The 19,439-nt window shown below is 44.7% G+C and overlaps 2 protein-coding genes across 3 annotated transcripts in view; both read right to left on the bottom strand.

The window, feature by feature from the left end:
• Positions 1-19,439, bottom strand: part of kif13a (kinesin family member 13A) — a 218,133-nt gene that overhangs the window by 136,320 nt on the left and 62,374 nt on the right. The gene's annotated exons all lie outside the window — the stretch shown is intronic.
• On the bottom strand, positions 412-18,377 carry LOC139069906 (craniofacial development protein 2-like). 2 transcript variants are annotated; one of them, XM_070551291.1, is made up of 4 exons: positions 5,012-18,364; positions 3,735-3,878; positions 3,534-3,605; positions 3,026-3,373 (listed from the first exon to the last, which is right to left on the bottom strand). In XM_070551291.1, exons 1-4 carry the CDS (start codon positions 5,061-5,063, stop codon positions 3,339-3,341), a joined length of 303 nt encoding a protein of 100 aa, XP_070407392.1. In that variant the 5' UTR covers positions 5,064-18,364; the 3' UTR covers positions 3,026-3,338. The 2 variants fall into 2 exon arrangements, with proteins under 2 accessions (XP_070407391.1, XP_070407392.1); XM_070551290.1 differs by having other exon boundaries at positions 412-3,373; positions 3,735-18,377.

Genomic DNA, 19,439 nt, shown 5'->3' with positions numbered 1-19,439 from the left:
CCTGCTAGATCCTCTCAGTCACACCCTTGGCTAAATGATACCCTCCGGTCTCTACGCACCAATCTCAGAAATGTGGAATGGAAATGGCGCAAAACAAAAGATCCTGGTGATCTATTGAAATTTCAGGAATTACTGTCCTCATTCTCTGCCAGCATCACTGATGCAAAGAAAGCTTTCTACACTGACAAAATTCTCAGCTCTACTGACTCTCAGAAACTATTTTCAACATTCAAATCTCTGCTCAACCCTCCATCTCCACCTCCTACCAACAATCTATCAGCTGACACCTTTGCCTCATTCTTCACTGAAAAAGCGGCAGCTATAAGCAAACAGTTTACTCAACTGGCCACTCCTGAACATTCACTACCACAAACGCCTTCTAGCCCAACCATCTCAGGCCCTACTGCTTCACTTTCCTCTTTTCCCCCTCTCACTGAGAACTGTGTCCAAGCTTCTCACGTGCAGCCGCCCTACTACATGCCCACTTGACCCCATTCCGACTAAGCTGCTCCAAGCTATTGCTCCTAAAGTAGCCGCAGCAGTCACACATGTGATCAACGCTTCACTGACATCCGGTACATTTCCCACCTCTCTCAAGCATGCTCAGGTTAAACCACTGCTAAAAAAACCATCTCTTCCTCCAAATCATGTGGAGAACTACCGACCTATCTCTCTCCTCCCTTTTCTGTCCAAAATCATTGAAAGAGTGGCTTTCAAGCAGATCACAGAATACCTCCCACAAAACTGTTTGCTTGACCCTTACCAATCTGGGTTCAAAAAGGGCCACTCCACTGAAACTGCTCTGTTAGCAGTGACGGAATCCTTAAAAGAAGCTAGAGCGACAGGCAAATCCTCAGTGCTTATCCTGCTCGACTTATCGGCTGCATTTGACACTGTCAACCATGGCTTCCTTTTGTCCGCACTCTCTAGCATGGGCATCACAGAGAAACCACACGCCTGGTTTGAATCTTACCTCACAGGACGATCATTCAGTGTATCTTGGCTTGGACAATCCTCTACCATGCACCATCTTGCCACAGGAGTCCCCCAGGGCTCTGAACTAGGACCTCTTCTCTTTGCCACATACACCACTTCACTGGGTGAGATCCTTCGATCACATGGCTTCTCCTACCACTGCTATGCAGACGACACCCAGCTCTATCTGTCATTTCCACCGGACGACCACACTGTCTCTGCACGAATATCAAACTGTCTCTCTGACATATCAAAATGGATGAAATCCCACCATCTCCAACTCAACCTCTCTAAAACTGAACTACTTGTCATCCCAGCAAAACCATCCATACAGCACAATATCTTTATCCAAAATGACTTCCTATCTCTGGCTCCTTCAAAGGCAGATGGAAATCTGGGTGTTATGATTGATGAACACCTGACCTTTAAAGATCATGTTGCCTCTGTTGCTCGTTCATGCCGCTTTGCGCTGTATAACATACGAAAGATCAGACCATACCTAACACAACATGCCACCCAGCTCCTGGTGCAATCTACTGTCATGTCCCGCCTTGATTACTGCAATGCCCTTCTAACTGGTCTTCCAGGCTTTACTGTGAGACCTCTTCAAATGGTCCAGAACGCAGCGGCGCGTCTGGTCTTCAATCAGCCAAAAAGAGCACACGTCACCCCTCTGTTCATTGAGCTCCACTGGCTACAGCTAGCAGCACGCATCAAATTCAAATTGCTAACAGTAGCATACAAAGTCCGAGATGGTACGGCTCCCATCTACCTGAATCCTCTTGCAAAGGCTTACATCCCAGCCCGGCTGCTCCGGTCATCACAAGATCGTTGGCTAGCAGTGCCTACACCACGGTCAATACAATCCAGACTCTTCTCATGCATCGTTCCAGAAATGTGGAATGACCTACCAAGCACTACCAGAACAGGAGCTTCCTTTTCGATTTTCAAGAAACTCCAGAAGACCCTGCTCTTCAGAGTGCATCTTCTTAACTAGCACCCTCCCTGCACACCGTCACCCTCTCTACTGTCCACTCCTTGTTCCCTCCTCTCCATGATTGATGTCAAGTTGTTGTTGTTGTTATTGTTGTTGTTAGCCTCAAAGGCAACATGCCGATTATCACTTGTAAGTCGCTTTGGACAAAAGCGTCTGCTAAATACATAAACATAAACATTATTTAAAAGCCGGCGCTCGTTAATTAGGCCATCATTTTTTAAGTCAGATAGTCTAAATGATGACGGGGAAGCTAGCTAGCTGCTGCACACATGCGCAGTGGGCATTACTATACTCCAACAATCCGAATGGCTGTGTACATGCACATCAATCAGAATGATGATCAGATAAAACCACCTCTCTCAATCAGATTGAAATTTCATTCCGATTGGGTCGAATCAGATCAGAACATTCTGATTGATATGTTTACATGCAGAATTTTTTATCTGATTGGTGTTCAATCCGATTAATCATCATGTAATCATGTAAAAGTGGCTAATGTGATTTTAATAAAACAGGAATTACTTCCTGATTGATTCACTTTCCAGCTGACTTTTGATTTGGCCAAATTGGTGGAAAAAGCATCTTGAAACCATCGTCTCGCTCTTTTTTTTTTGTTTACTTCCGTTAGTAGAAAAATATGAGAAAAGCCCCTTGAGAAAATAATCGTGAATTGGATCGCAATTGCAATATTGAAGAAAAAAATTGCAATTAGATAATTTTCCAAAATCGTTCTGCCCTATATTAAGTCACTTCATCCATTATATTACATCATCATTCATACCTTGTCTTGTATAATTATTAGTTTAGGGAAATAGAAATGGATTAATTTTTTATAAACTATATACTTGACTCTGTCTGAATGAATACAAAGTGTGTTTATTGTCCCTGAATAAGTAAAAGTAACTGTAATCTTCTGATTAATCATTCAAAGATTAATCAGGTCGATATTTCAATTTTATATGGAATGATCAAATCTTATTGGTCGTTTTGTTACATATGTACAGAGGCGGAGCTGGCCTAAATGGCGCCCTGTGCGAGATTCCCCCCCCCCCCCCCCACACACACACACACACACACAAGAAAAAAAATTACACCTACAACTTTGTTTCAAATTGCGTGGAGTGTATTATATATAACAACGTTTGCTAACTGAATACAACATCCAGCTCCTGGCCACCTTCTCACCACTTGTCAAAGTTCTACTGAAATAGTGATGATGACAACACCTGCCATCGCCTTCATTCCTGGGAAATATGAAAGTAGTTGGCACCTTGGTAGGTCCTCTTCGAACTAGCTCTGTGTGTATGCTGTCGGTAATTGGTGATGACCACTTGGCTGGGTCTGAAGAAGAGGCTCATCATCACCTTCAATGGGACTCATTGGTTGATCGTTCAGGCTTCTCTATTGACAGAAAACAGAAGCGTAACTCAACACATTGCTAAGTGGACCATTTCACATTTTCTATTAAAATACAATATGTGACATTCAAATTTCTCTGTTTGCAGGACACACACACACACACACACACACACACACACACACACACTTGTGCAAACCTTACCTGACGTATCTTGTTGGGGAGACGTGGCAGCTGGCTGTCCCTCATCAAGTTCACATATACTGGTAGGTCTCTCTATTGACAGAAAATGGAAGCATAACTCACCACATTGCTGTATGGAACAATTCCCATATTCTGTGAAAATACTATTTAAATGTCTATAGCTAAATGTTTGCTGGACACACACACATGTGCAAAACCCACCTAAAGTATCTTCCTGGGGAGATGTGGTGCCAGCAGACTGTCCCTCCTCAAGTTCAAATACTGGCCTACTGGTATGAGCAGTGGAGGTAGATGGCTGTTCCTCAGTGGCAGCTGATGTCATCCCAAAATATCTGCGTAGGGCTGCTGATGTTGCATAAAACAAACAATACAATCTTCATGTCACGTCTGTTGCTTAAGCATTTTAATTAACATGTTACAATGAGCATTTACAGTTTTCAGCAGTGGTAGAAAGAATTCTGAAAATCTGTACTCAAGTACAAGTACTGTTACATTGCTAAAATATTACTCATTTACAAGTAAAAGCACTGGTGTTAGAGAAATACTCAAGTAAAAGTAGAAATTATTCATAAAAACGTCAGAGTATTATTTATTTTTAACGGCTGATGTCACCATCACTTCTCCAGACTGGGGCTGCCTGGAAATTGTGTGTTTTCCTTTACCAAAAGTTAAAACACCAACAATCTATTAATCATTAATAATTGATAAAATATAAAACAAGTGTTTTTCCCTAATTTTTTTGTCATTTTAAGTTTTTATTTCCTTATTCAGCAAATGTCTCCGGCACACAAAGAACTAAATGACCAGAGGAGCCACAACTATTGATTAAATATCCATTAATCCATTTTAACTGGTTAAATTCTTCAACTCTCCCACGCTGCTTCAAGGACACTGTGAGTTAACATAGCCGCGGTGTGCTGTGCAGCACACTTAACGCAACACGATGACATCATCGACTTGTACAGTGCTGAAAGACGAGACAGTCTCAACTTTCAGCTAAAAGAAGACCGCTCTAGCTATTATAGTTTTTATTTTATGGCAGTTTACAGTTTAAACGGGATCTTACTAGCAGGGCACCTCCAGCGGCCCGCTGCCGCTCCGTTTTTCGTGGGGTAAATAATACGTAGCTCATTTCCCGAGTCCAAAAGGAAAGGCGAATGGCGCCGGCGCGAGACCTGCCGCCCGCCGTCAATGTATTTCAGCAAAATTCTCAAAGACTCATTTTAGTTTGATAGCGTTTGGTTATCAGCCTTTCGGTTTTCCCACTCTTAGCTTTTCATAAAAGCTCATTTGACAAAGAAAAAGCTAGCGGTTGGAAGTAGTTCTAATTACATGCAACGTAAGAAGCTAGCAAAAGACATCTGAATTAAGGGATCATCATAGCACCATGCAAAACGTACAGATTAGAGAGGTTAGTTAATCAATAAGTTGGGGGACAGGCGGGAAAAATACCAACTAAATAATAAAGAGATGCATACCTGCATCTTTTCCTCGTTTCTCCTCCTCTTTTTTTCCGAAATTGGGCACCATGGCTTCGACCGTTTCTTCTCCATTATGTTTGAGTGGTGATATGTGAAACGGTACCTGTATCCCTCCATCATCACTCTCCGAGATCCCTCCGCCCCCCACCTGATGAAGGGCGCTATAGAGCGCACAACAGAGGTGCGGCGGACACAAGGGGGCGCAATAAAATCCCAATATAAACGCAAACAATGACTTTGTTGTGCTTTTATTACAGAAATATTATTATTATCATCACTAATCACTATTATTATTATGAAGAACATGTGATTTCTATGTTTTGTTGATGTATCGGTTGATGGAAGAAGAAAAAAAAAAAAGAAATTAAATGCCGCCCTCTCCAGACTGCCGCCCTGTTCGGCCGCACATGTTGCACATATCAAGCTCCGCCACTGCATATGTAGCCACTCAACTCTACATATGACGAGCCAATCCAGTTTTCAAATCATAACACTTCATGTTAGTTCATGTTTCTTAAGTTAAAAATCTCTTTTTTGGGTTTATTCTGTTGAACGAGACCGGGCTGCAGTCTCTTCTCTCCTTATCAGCTTGCCAGCATCTCGCTGACTCCTCGCACACAACCTAGTCTGTATCAGCTCTAAGTGTCTGCTCACAAAATTGTTTACCATCACGAAGGAGTGAACGTGTTCATTTTCAATTTATTTGTGCTTATTGTCACTTCTGCTTGGGTAACTGGTTATAGAGACAGCTCTAAATCCGACGTTATCAAAAAGCTAAAATCCTAACCGGGACTGATCACCGTGTATTGTTCTGCTGAAATATAATTCCAGTGAAGCGAACCCATCTCAGGCTTTGGTTTCCTGGTTCAGACGCTGGTTCCGATCTGAACCAAGTGTGTGTTCACGCCTCACTCATTTCCATAGCAAAGCTAGGCTTACAATAGCATTATAGCTCCGTACAGAAGAGAGCAGTCACAATGTTTATTCCCGTCTGCACCCGCTTTACCAGCAAATAAAGACCTTATCAGTTATTTAACTCAGAACACCTGCAAAAGCCTTTAAATCACTGTCACTCAACAGGTGGCCTGGCCCGCGAACCTTTTCACATTTATTAACGCAGCACGGTAGTGTGTGTGCTCTATATAACTAGTAACAGGAGGGCCACTGCCCCGTGTCAGCTTCACAACAGAGAAACGGTTCCGTCTTCTATGTGCTACAAAGTCTGTCACTCGCAAATTACTGCTCCTCATCCGCTCGAGTGACTTTCACTTTTGGAGTCACTTGTTCATTGATTATTCCTGTGCAGTTTTTCAGATGGGAAAAAATGGTGTGATTTAAATTCTCAGCTAAAAGAAAAGTGGACAATGACAATAGACAGATTAAAGATGAATGGACAGAACAATTTTCATTTATTCTTCCTCCATCCAGCACCAGACCATTGCAACGATAAAGGTTTCCAATTTGAAACGGCCATCATGAGCTGAATTTTAGTTACAGCTGTGCATGGCATCAGCCAGCGAGCAATTTCTCTGCCATTTGGACAATCACATTTCTAAAATGATGGCCTAAATAACGATCGGCGCGGCTTTCAAATTTGATGACAAGCTGTCCCTGTTTTCTGTAACGTCTCATCTAGGATTTGCGTTTTGTGGAAGTAAAATAAAAATCTAAATATTGTACAAATGATTTGGCAAACATGTTCAAGTCTGTATTACTGGAAATACGCAGATTCGTTGCAGATGTGCACCTGCACAGGTCACTGTTTCCCCGATAACTGCTCCTTAATGCAGATGACCTGAAAGTTATTTTATTAACACATGATGTTAACACACAAAATCTCTGGACATCTGTGATTTAGTTCCAACAAATGTCCCTCAAATGTTTCAACTGATTGTCCCATTTTAATAATAATAAGCCACAACTGCTGGGTTTCACGACTGCATCTACGTCACCAAATGCAGATGGGGGTACTGAAGTGGCCGGTGCTGCACAAAACCCCATTTACTCTACTGATTGGAAGTTAAAATGCCAAAATTCTGTGCGGTCTACGGTTATTACAATCAATCTAATCGAGACAAAGACAACATTTTTTTAAGTCCCAAATGTAGTGTGCCACATAGGACTTAATTTGAAAAAAATGTAGGTACTGAAAGAAGATGGCAGAAGTGGATCAGTAATCTACGACTTAAAACAGGAGCTGAAATGGAAAGTGCTAGTGTTTACAGCCATCACTCTCTAACAGATAAGAGATTGGCTAAACGTTTTTTAGAAACACAGCCGTAAATACAGCAGGTTAACAGTTTGATCATGTTTTTACGTGTCATCACCGCAAATAGCTTTCAGAGTGCTGATGTTTATAGCATTTAGCTTATTGTAATGTGGCATCAATACCTTATTAAAATCAAACAAATGTACCAGATAATTGGTCAATGGGGCTAAAAACGCTATTTTCTAGTTCTGCTTATTATGTGCCATGAATTTCACATATGATGTCTGTGAATTTTAAATACACATGTGGTATTGTAGCAGCTATGCTAGGGGAGAGGAGATTATGTGGTCATGCCATATACCAGTTCCAAGATGGCACCATTATTTGTGGCTCGACAAGTAGCTCTGTGCAGTCAGTTACTTTTTGTTTTGTTTTCACTGTTTTTAATGCAGAATTTATCATCTCTACTTGTGTACAAACACCAAGCACTATTACAGATTCATGACTTTCTGGAAAATTCACCAATTCTACCAGTCTACCTGGCCTTTCAGACACCTCTGCCACCACACTTGGCTTCAGTACCTTCTTTCTTATGTTGTCCCTATGGCGTTGCTTCTAGCAGTAACCGGCGCTGCAGGATGTGAGGCTTCGGGCTTACCTTGCTTCAGCACCTCATCAGTTATCATGCAGCGTCCCACAGGAATTCTGCTTCTTCGATCTGCACTGTCCCTTGGACTACTGTTTCTAATGGCTTTGCCCTGCTTATCCAGCCTCTGGCAGCTCCTCTCCCCAGCGCAGACATCTGAGGACCCGCAGATGGGGCTACGTGTTGGAAAATTGCCCGCTTCGCAGTTCCTCCCAACAGAATCACCAGAATTGCATTCGGCTGGCCTTGCTCAACTCAAGATCACGCACTAATGAAACTTTTATCATAATAACTAATCCTAATAACTTTTTCCAATCGCATTCCTTGGATTACCTGTTATTGAGTGAAGCGTGGGTTAAACCTGATGATGTCAGCATGTTTGCAGATTTCCTCCCACCTAGCTGTTCTTTTTTTCAGCTTCCCATGTCTTACAGGACATGGTGGTGGAATTGAAACAATTGAAAAATTGAATCCCCCCCCCCGTGTCCTGTCTGGCTGTAAAGCAAAAACAGAATTGCTGTCTGAATGCTGGTGACCAGCTTTACAGATTTACTCTCAGGTGGAGCATAAAAGTTGCTGCTTTAATGTCATGCCTGATACTTAAAATTTTATTGTTATTCTTTTTTGGATGCTTTTCAATTCGGACCAGACACTGAGACAGGGGTGAAAGAGAAAAGAAGAGACAATCAGCGGGAAATATCAGCGGCAAGCCCACAGGCCCGCCCCCAAGAAGGCCGAGCCCGGAACGCAGAGACCCAGGACCCAGGGGTGACCAGCCCCGCCGGGGACCCAACAGACCCCAGGGACTCCGATCCCACCAGGCAGCCACCGGGATTAATCAGACAGACGCCAAAGATCTTAAGCCCCCTGGCACAAGAGCCGTGAACATACAGGCAGACCGAGGCACCACACTCCACACCAAATGTGGGAGGGGGAAGGCAGGCGAAGATGTGTAGCAGCACAAGAAGTCCCAGGAGAGGGGAGGAGACCAAGACCCCGCTAGACATATATAGCCATACACAGACAGAGTCACACACGCCCTCCCTCATACTCACACATACATATACAACCTAAGACTTACAAAAATGCATGCTAGAAACCCACTCACGCTCCCCATGCACACCCTATTCACTCTGGTCTCGGTACTGCTGCAAAAAGGTACAACCATTATCGGTTTCCAGAGTTGTCCCTTTCTGCTGGGGTGATGATGAGCAGGCTCCCCCGCTCAACGCCGAGCAAAGCAACTCACCACCCCAGACCCCAACCAGACGGCCAGCTCCCCCTCCTAGCCTCCCTGGGAAGCCAAGCAACAACAGAGGTGTGCTAAAGCCCCTAGTCTCCTTCCGCCTGCTCCAATAGAGTGTTGATGTGTGTTGATGAGGTGTATTCCATGGCTACAAAAATGTTTTTAAAAGCAGTCGCTGGCCTGCACCGGCTTATTCCTCCTTTGAACTGTAGGTTTTTGATGGAATTCACTAATCCTGTTTTATGCGCAGTTGGGTATCGTCCACCTAGGTACAGTTTGAATTTTATTCAAGAATATTCTGATTTTATTGCAGATATTATCCACAGATTTGATCATTTTTTAAATTAGTGGTGATTTTAACATACATGTTTGCTGTCCTGCTGAGCCACTAGTCTCTGAGTTTTTAATGCTCTTGGCATCATTTAATTTAACACAGTCTGTGTGTGGTCCAACTCATCTTCGTGATCACACCCTGGACCTCGCCATATCATGTGGGCTGTCTATTTCGTTGTTGTCATCTTCCTCCGCTTATCCGGGTCGCGGGGGCAGCATCCCAACTAGGAAGCTCCAGACTGTCCTCTCCCCAGCCACCTCCACCAGTTCCTCCGGCAGGACCCCAAGGCGTTCCCGGACCAGATTGGAGATGTAACCTCCCCAACGTGTCCAGGGTCGACCCGGGGGCCTCCTGCCGGCAGGACATGCACGAAACACCTCCCCAGGAAGGCGTCCAGGAGGAATCCTGGCCAGATGCCTAAACCACCTCAACTGACTCCTTTCGATCCGGAGGAGCAGTGGTTCTACTCCGAGTCCCTCCAGAATGTCCGAGCTCCTCCTCAACCTATCTCTAAGGCTGAGCCCGGCCACCCTACAGAGGAAACTCATTTCGGCCGCTTGGATTCATGATCTCGTTCTTTCGGTCATTACCCAAAGCTCATGACCATAGGTGAGGATTGGGACGTAGATCGACCGGTAAATCGAGAGCCTGGCTTTCTGGCTCAGCTCCCTCTTCATCACGACAGATCGGCTCAGTGTTCGCATCACTGCAGACGCCGAACCAATCCGCCTGTCGATCTCCCGATCCCTCCTACCCTCACTCGTGAACAAGACCCCAAGATAATTAAACCCCTCCACTTGAGGTAGGACCTCTCTCCCGACCCGGAGTTGGCAAGCCACCCTTTTCCGGTTGAGAACTATGGTCTCAGATTTGGAGGTGCTGATCCTCATTCCAGCCGCGTCGCACTCAGCCGCGAACCTACCCAGCAAGAGCAGAAGGTCAGAGCTTGATGAAGCTAGGAGGACCACATCACCTGCAAAAAGCAAAGACAAGATTCTCGTGCCACCAAATTGGACACATTCCACACCACGGCTGCGCCCAGAAATCCTGTCCATAAAGGTAATGAACAGAATCGGTGACAAAGGGCAGCCCTGGCGGAGTCCAACCCTCACCGGGAACAGGTCTGACTTACTACCGGCTATGCGGACCAAACTTACATTCCTCTGGTAAAGGGACTGAATGGCCCTTAATAGAAAGCCACCCACCCCATACTCCTGGAGCGTCCCCCACATGGTGCCCCTGGGGACACGGTCATAAGCCTTCTCCAAATCCACAAAACATATGTGGATTGGTTGGGCAAACTCCCATGCCTCCTCCATCACCCTTGCAAGGGTATAGAGCTGGTCCACAGTTCCATAGCCAAGACGAAAACCACATTGCTCCTCAATCTGAGATTCAACTATCGATCGGACCCTCCTCTCCAGTACCTTGGAGTTAGAGGTGTGAATCTTCACTTGTCTCCCGATTTGATTCGATTACGATTATTGGGTCAACAATTCAATTTGATTCGATATCCCGATGCATCACGATGCATCACGATGCATCACGATTATTTCATATTGATTTGTTTTCATCGATAGAAGATGTCAGATAATTGCTTTTTATTTTTTTTTTATATCTAAAACGTAATTGACACAACCTGCCAGCCCTCAAAAGCTCTCCATTCACAACAGGTTTGGACAAAACATTTTAAACATTTAAGAAGATTTAACAAAGTAAAACATCTGTTTCCTCATTCAACACCACGGCTCAGGCCGAGAAAAACACACTTTGCAAAAACTCACAAAATCTAAAAAAGTACTGAAAACCTAGAGGACACATAATGTAATAATAAAATCCATAATGGGTTCATATATGAGTGTTTAGTGTCTCTGAGCAGCTCTAGAGTCAAATTATGCCGCAGTTGAAGGGTGTCAGAAATAACACCAAATGAAATGTTTGACTTAGTTTATTTTATTTGAACCCAGTGGTTCGTTTCTGAAATGTTGGAGAATGAATCAAGTTCTGTTTGATGCAGAAAATAATAAAACATAAAACAAATTCTATACTCCAATAATATTTAAGATGTGTGTTTTATTCTTCCTGATAATAACACCAGCAGAAGGCTGTGGGCTGGATTAGGATTAAATTACCCAGCTGATGGATCTCCTTCACTAACCAGCTAACTACAAACCTTTCCAATAACCTGTCCTGTGGGACCCTCGCCATGTAACCCTCATGTCCATGCTGTCTCTGGAGGAGCAGATAGGAGACAAGACCTCCTGTAACTTAAAATGAACCAAAGCTTCCTCCCAGTTTCTCTTCAAACTGAATTTAACATCAGTTTATCATCATGAAACAAAAGAATAAAGTGGAACAAGAACTTCTATCTTCTATTTCTCTCTCCTTTTAACTTCTCCGTGTCCCTAAATAAAAGAGACAGACGATCACGCTGCAGCCGCCGTCACTGACCCCGCCCCCTCCCCAAGACCGAATCTCCCTACATTACAACACTCGGTCTGGCTGAGCGCTTCCAGGAGAAATAATAATTAAATTATGAAAATAATAACGCGTGTTTGGAGCATCGGTTTGGAGGAGCGTCCTCCGATCGTCTCTCTTGTGTGAGCAGACAGTGTCTCTCTCTCTCTCTCTCTCTCTCTCTCTCTCTCAGTCGCTGATCGAGCGAGCGGAGCGTGCCGCACGACAACCCGCTCAATTAACATAATTCACGGGCCAAATCCAACAGAACCGGTCGGGCTGATTCGGTTCCGGTTTGGTCTCGGGTGACAACTCTAGCGCTCAGCCCTGCAGTACCACATTAAGGCGGAGGTAAATGTGGAGGACGTTCACTCTGACAGATTTGGATGCGGCGCTGGTGCCGCCGTTAAAAAAACAAAACTAAATTCCACTATAATCGATTATGGCGTACTCTTCTACGATGCAGAATCGTTTATGTCCGCATCCCGATGCATCGATTATTTGATTATTTTCCTCAGCTCTACTTGGAGTAGACCTTTCCAGGGAGACTGAGGAGTGTGATCCCCCTATAGTTGGAACACACCCTCCGGTCACCCTTCTTAAAGATGGGGACCACCACCCCGGTCTGCCACTCCACAGGAACTGCCCCCGATGACCACGCATGTTGCAGAGACGTGTCAACCACAACAGCCCTAGCACCTCCATAGCCTTGAGATACCCAGGACGAATCTCATCCGCCCCCGGGACTCTGCCGCTGTGTAGTTTGACTACCTCAGCAACGTCTGCCCCAGAGATTGGACAGTCCATCTCCAGGTCTCCCGGCTCTGGCTCCTCCTCGGAATGTGCATAGGTGGGATTGAGGAGCTCCTCAAAGTATTCCTTCCACTACCCGACTATAGCCCCAGTTGATGTCAACAGCTCCCCATCCCCACTGTAAACAGTGTGAGCGAGTTGCTGCCACCCTCTCCTGAGGCGCCGGACAGTTTGCCAGAACCTCTTTGGCACCGATCATTAGTCTTTTTCCATGGCCTCACCAAACTCATCCCACGCCCGAGATTTTGCCTCGGCAACTGCCACTGCTGCCCCCGCTTGGCTATCCGGTACCCGTCTGCTGCCTCCAGAGACCCACAGACCAGCCACGCCCTGTAGGCCTCCTTCTTCAGCCTGACGGCTCCCCAAACCTCTGGGGTTGCCACCACGACTGGCACAGGCCACCTTGCGACCACAGATAGCAACAGCCGCCTCAACAATCGAAGAGTGGAACAAGGCCCATTCGGCGTCAATGTCCCCCACTGATCTCGGGACGCGGTCAAAGCTCTGCCGGAGGTGGGAGTTGAAGACTGTCTTGACAGGTTCTTCTGCCAAGCGTTCCCAGCAGACCCTCACTATGCGTTTGGGTCTGCCAGGTCTACGCGGCATCTTCCCCTGCCATCTGATCCAACTCACCACCAGGTGGTGATCAGTTGACAGCTCCGCTCCTCTCTTCACTCGGGCGTCCAAAACATATAGCCGCAGGTCAGATGACACAACTACAAAGTCTATCATCGACCTGCGACCTAGGCTGCCCTGGTGCCTTATGTTCGAACATGGTGTTCGTTATGGCCAAACTACAGCTGAACAGAAGTCCAACAACGAAACACCACTCGAGTTCAGATCAGGCGGGCCGTTCCTCCCAATCCCACCCCTCCAGGTCATGCTGCCATTGCCCACGTGAGCATTGAAGTCCCCCAGCAGGACAATGGAGTCCCCTGATGAAGCACTATCTAGCACTCGTCCCAGGGACTCCAAAAAGGGTGGGTAATCTGAACTGATATTTGGCGCATAAGCACAAACAACAGTCAGGACCCGTTCCCCGACCCGAAGGCGCAGGTAAGCTACCCTCTCGTGCCCTGGGGTAAACCACAACACACAGGCAGAGAGACTTGGGGCTAACAAAAAGCCAACCCCAGCCCTCCGCCTCTCACCTGGAGCAACTCCAGCAAAGGAGCGTGTCCAACACCTCTCAAGGACTTGGGTTCCAGAGCCAATGCTATGTGTCGAGGTGAGTCCAACTATATCTAGCCGGTACCGCTCAACCTCTGCCACAAGCTCCTGCTCCTTCCTCGCCAGCGAGGTGACGTTCCATGTCCCAATAACCAGTTTCCTTGTCCTGGGATCGGACCGCCAAGGCTCCCGCCTTGGTCTGCCACCCGATCCACACTGCACCATACCCTTCATGTTCCTCCTGCGGGTGGTGGGTCCACAGTTGGATGAGCCCATGTATCCGGTTCGTGCTGGGCCCGGCCGGGCCCTATGGGCGAAAGCCCAGCCACCAGGCGCTCGCTCACGGGCCCCAACCCCAGGCTTGGCTCCAGGGTGGGACCGCGGTAACCCTCTGGGCCGGGTACTCCGACTCTTTGTTTTTACATCCATGAAAGGTCTTCTGAACCGTTCTTTGTCTCACCCTTCACCTAAGACCCATTTATCATGGGAGACCCTACCAGGGGCACAAAGTGCCCCAGACAACAAAGCTCCTAGGATCAATAGGGCACTCAAACTCCTCCACCACGATAAGGTGACAGCTCAAGGAGGAGCTGTCTATTTCTAGTTGCAAAATTTCAGAGACGAATATCTCAGATCATTTTCCATTTTTTGTTGAATTTTCAGCTACCTTGAAGGCTGATAGTCCTCTAGCAGCAGGTTGCTACTGCCATGTTTTCACTCCCTCAACTGCTGAACAGTTTATTGCTGCTTTTATGGACACTCAGCTGTTCGTTTCAACCAACCTCGACATGCCCTTGAGTCCTAATGATTTTATCTCTTCCTTGGAAAACACTTGTGAGATATTGGACCTTGTAGCTCCAGTTAAATTCAGGAGGCCCAGAAACAAGGCTGAGCCTTGGTTATACAATGAATCAGTTCGCAATCTCAGACGTCAATGCAGTAAAGCCGAACGTTTGTGGAAAAAAGACAGATTGCACGCTTCTCTACTGTCTTTGAGAAACTGTCTGGCCACATTTCAGAGATCTGTTAAAACAGCAAAAACTCGGTTTTTGTCTGACATTATAACTAGCTGCAGTCATTGTCCTAGGGTGTTGTTTAATACAATTAGCCTTGTTTTAAATCCACCTACATCTGCTGTGCCGATGCTTCTTTTTCTGCCTGTGAGAATTTCTTGTCTTATTTTATAGATAAGGTTTTGCCTGTCAGAGAGGCTATTGCTCCACCTGTTGTTTTGCCCCTTGAACCAGTTTGGGGGTGTCAGTTACAAGGTCATTTTCAGTTTGAATTGGCAGTGCATCCCTTCGAGAGCTTCTCTGTCTTGTGGAGTCCCGCAGGGTTTCATTCTTGGTCCCCAGCTTTTTTCCCTTTATTTGGTACCACTAGGTGCCATTTTAGCTCAGTATCACCTGTCCTTCCACTTTTATGCTGATGACCTGCAGACTTACATGTTTTTAAAACCCAGCAATAGCAATGTTCAACATCTGCTCACTGATGGCCTTTCTGCATTGAAACAAAACTTTATGTTTCTGAATAAAAAAATGACTGAGTTCATTTTGTTTGGTGAGAATGCCTCTGTTGATACGGGTACTCTGAATTTTAACTTTGGCAATACTATAAAAAACCTAGGTGTGATATTCTATAAGAATTTCAATTTTTGGAAACAAGTCGATTCAGTAGTCAAATCAAGCTTCTATCACCTTCATCTTTTAACCAAGGTTAAATCTTTTTTATGCCAAACTGACCTTGAGACGTCCATGCATGATTTTATCAGCTCCAGGATCGACTACTGCAATACTCTTTCCTTTAGTATCTCTCAAGCAACCCTCAGCAGGCTGCAGCTGATCCAAAACATGGCTGCTCGAATTTTAACTGACACCCCCAAACGCAAGCACATCACTCCGATCTTGTCTGCCCTCCATTGGCTGCCCATTCGTTTTTGAATAGATTTTAAGTTCTTATTGTTTGTTTTTAATGCTCTTAATGGTTTGGCCCCATCCTACATTTCAGAGTTGTTGAGCTTCAGCACCATAAGTAGATCGCTATGGTCTTCATCCCAGTTTCTTTTAAACATTCCAAAAACAAGATATAACATTGGGGCGGCCAGGCTTTCTGTGTACCATCACTCCGACTGTAGAACCAGCTCCCTCTGGACTTACGCTCCATCTCTGACCCTGGCCTTACATCTAAATTTAAAACCTTTTTATTCAGGAAAGCTTTTACTGCACAGTAATGTGTACTTTTATTATTATTTAATCTTATCTGGCCTTCTTGCCTGATTTGTGTTTTCTTAATGTTTCCTTTAGATTTTTTGTTAAGCACTTTGGCTGTCTAGTTGACTGTTTTAAAAGGCTATATAATCAGTAAATGAAATGAAATGAAATATAAGCGATGTACTGATGTCTAATTTCTAGCCATGCTAATTACAAACTTTTACAAGCTGATAAGTCTCCAAGTACGACTGGCGTGGTCACACATCATTACTTTTCATTTAAACTGAAGTACAGTACAACATATGTGCGATCCAGGGCGTAAGGCAAAGCGAATTAGAAAATTGTTGCTCATCATTTATTGTTTGTTTTTGTGAACCCCCTCCCCCATCTCTTCCTTCTCTCTCCCCCTTTCTCTTCAGAGTTTGGTATTTTAAACAATCGAAAATATTTCTAATAAAGTTTTGACAGGAGTGGCATTATAGCAGGAGCTATAACGCTCCAACTTTGAAAAAAAAAATTGAAGTACAACATATGTTTGATCCAGGGCATAAGGCAAAGTAAATTAGAAAAATAACTTGTTTAGCCCCATTGACTTGCATTCATTTTTTCTTCTTCCGGGGACCCATGAGCTGACTGGAATGGGGGTTGACTGGCTCCCTGTATCACATAGACCCCATAACCATGACTACATAGACACCCCATTGGGTACTGGAGAGCGTAACAGGGTTGGCTCCATACTGGATGGGTTTCCTTATTCTACAAAGTCAATGCAGAGTGAGTTACTGTGCCAGTTTTTGTGCAGTCTACGGTTATAACAACCCGCGTACAATTGAAAACAGATCTTGTGGGATAACTAGGGATTTTTCTAGCTTACCTGCTGGGATTTTACATTTAAATGTATTTGCATTAATTATGTTTATATTTTAAATTTACATGACATACCTTGTATCGGATATTGTGAAAAAACTTGATAAAATGTGTTTTCTAGTTGGGTAAGCACCTTCCTCAGTAGAAATGGATGCAATGGGGGCGAATAAAGACCCATCTAAAATGGTAGCCGGCCACTACGGGAGCTCTAGTAAGCAAAGCCAATGGGGTGCAGTTTAGAGACTTGAGCAATGGAAGACCCACCAAAGAAAGCTAGAAATCTGTTATCAGATGAATATAGGAAAAGAAAAAGAGAACGCGATAGAGCAAGAGCAAAGACCAGAGTTAACATTGGGCCGGCTTTTCCACGCTGAAGAGCTCTTCTTGAAAGAACAGCATGTTCTATGGACCCTGACCTAGCCGTGCTGCAAACAGATAGGTGACTGATAAATTATTTCACCAGGGTTATTGTCTTTGGTCGGGCATAATGTTGTTATACAGTCCTGATAAAACTTTATTCAATGTTAAAACACCACTTAATGTGTTTATTTAGGCATTCAAATTGGAAAATTGCCTGTAAGCATGCCTCTTATGCACGACAGAGAAATTTGATTTTATTACAAAGACGATACACAGCAAGTCTTGAGAGGGTGAGAGAGCATATATTCACAAAGTTCAGGAGTGTGTCTTTAATTAATTAAAACAGCACAACTCACTACTTACCCAAGACTGATTTTCTATTAAGATTTCTGCTACCTGTTGCTGTTTTTTTATGAGGATTTCTTTGATTTCATTCAAGTGCCATAGAAAAGCTGCTCTTGCATTATCATCCTTACACTGAAGTGTATGTACTCTCAACATTCAGTTTGCTGGTGTTGTCCAGCCCAAACACTTCATCAACACAACAACACAAAATAAATGATTTCTCTGAGAATCAAAAGGATGTACAGTCAGCATGGGAAGCACCAACAGAGAGCACCGAGATCACCAAAAGTAAGTCCTCGTCTTGTGAGTTCAGAGAAGTGGGTGGGTGTCAGTCAAATAACAAAAGGGCCATCACTCTCAATTGGGGCTGGTTTTGGTTACTGGGGCTTCAGTGTACTCTGCACTGTCTATCTGGCCTGAAGGTGCAATTGCACAACAAGTTGCTCTTGATTGGACAGTTACTTATAATCAGCTCTTCAAATACTGATGGAGCATAAAGTATTGTTTTGTCATTTTTGGGTGGAAAACTGGTTGAATGTAACTGTGCTTAGGAATGCAGGCTGAATGATGTCATAACTGAGCAGACAGCCACATGCTGGAGGGGTTATTACAGCACAGCTTGGGTGCATATGCCCCAGGAAGTATGCACCCCCACCCCCACAGACACAAAGCCTGTCCCTGGTGTGTGTGCGTGTGTGTGTGTGTGTGTGTGTGTGTGCGTGTGTGTGTGTGTGTGTGTGTGTGTGTGTGTGAGAAAGTTCTCTGGGCTAGTGACCAGTGTGTTGTCAAAGGCTGCACTGAATGTGCACACACACACACACACACACACACACACACACACACACACACACACACACACACACACACACACACACACACACACACACACACACACACAGTTCCAATGTCTGCACTCATTCCTCTTCTCATTGTAGCGCCTTTGTGGCAGTTCACAAGATCTCTGTGCACTGACATTCACATGGACATCTATCTGGCTCCTGCTGACGAACCAAACCACCAAGACACCCTCAGTCACAACCCTGGAAACCTTAATGTGCCTACAGCCCAGCAACCTGTGCAGGATCAGCAGGATCAAACAGGGAAATGTGGCAGCCTGCTGCGCTGAAATACCTCTGAAATACCTGAACAAATACAGGTGAATCTAGAAAAATTTGAATGTCACACAAAACTTAATTAATTTCAGTGATTCAACTTAAAGTGACAGTGACCATTTTCCCTGGCGATAGGGGGCAGTACCAACCTAAATCATTGTAAGCAAGCTGCATTTTTGTGTCAGAGTAAGACCTTACCAATGGATGTCCATTATGGTAAAAAAAAAATAACCAACTGTAAACATTTGTACCAAATCAGAAAATGCATTTGTCATTACGGGCTCCCGTTGAAGGAAACGTAGCGTCTAATATGGCATCGCCCAGAGACTTCCCCTTCTGCACACTGAAAGAATCAGTGACACAGAACAGTGGTGGAATGTCACTGCTTCAAATAAAATCCATTAAAGTCTATGGAGTGTTTCATACCAGCCACGATGCAGCTATTTTCATACGTGTCCTAGAAGCGGCATGCTGCGCTGCGCCGCGCCACTAAAGATAGGATTGGGTTCTATTTTTTCTGCAACCTACTTTAGGGATACATTAATTTTCTCAGTTAACATAGGGCTAGACTGGAAACCACACACGGTTTCAGTTTAAAACCCCAGTAAGTTTTAAAATAAAAATATTGCAGGGTTGCAACTTCTTATACATGAAGT

Source organism: Nothobranchius furzeri, chromosome 5 (genome assembly GCF_043380555.1).
Source record: "Nothobranchius furzeri strain GRZ-AD chromosome 5, NfurGRZ-RIMD1, whole genome shotgun sequence".
Lineage (NCBI taxonomy): Eukaryota > Metazoa > Chordata > Actinopteri > Cyprinodontiformes > Nothobranchiidae > Nothobranchius > Nothobranchius furzeri.
This window is presented reverse-complemented; position numbering and strand designations above follow the sequence as displayed.

Excerpts from the sequence above, each read along its gene's own strand:
- LOC139069906 (XM_070551290.1), bottom strand. The coding sequence starts at position 14,318 with ATGGATGTAAAAACAAAGAGTCGGAGTACCCGGCCCAGAGGGTTACCG.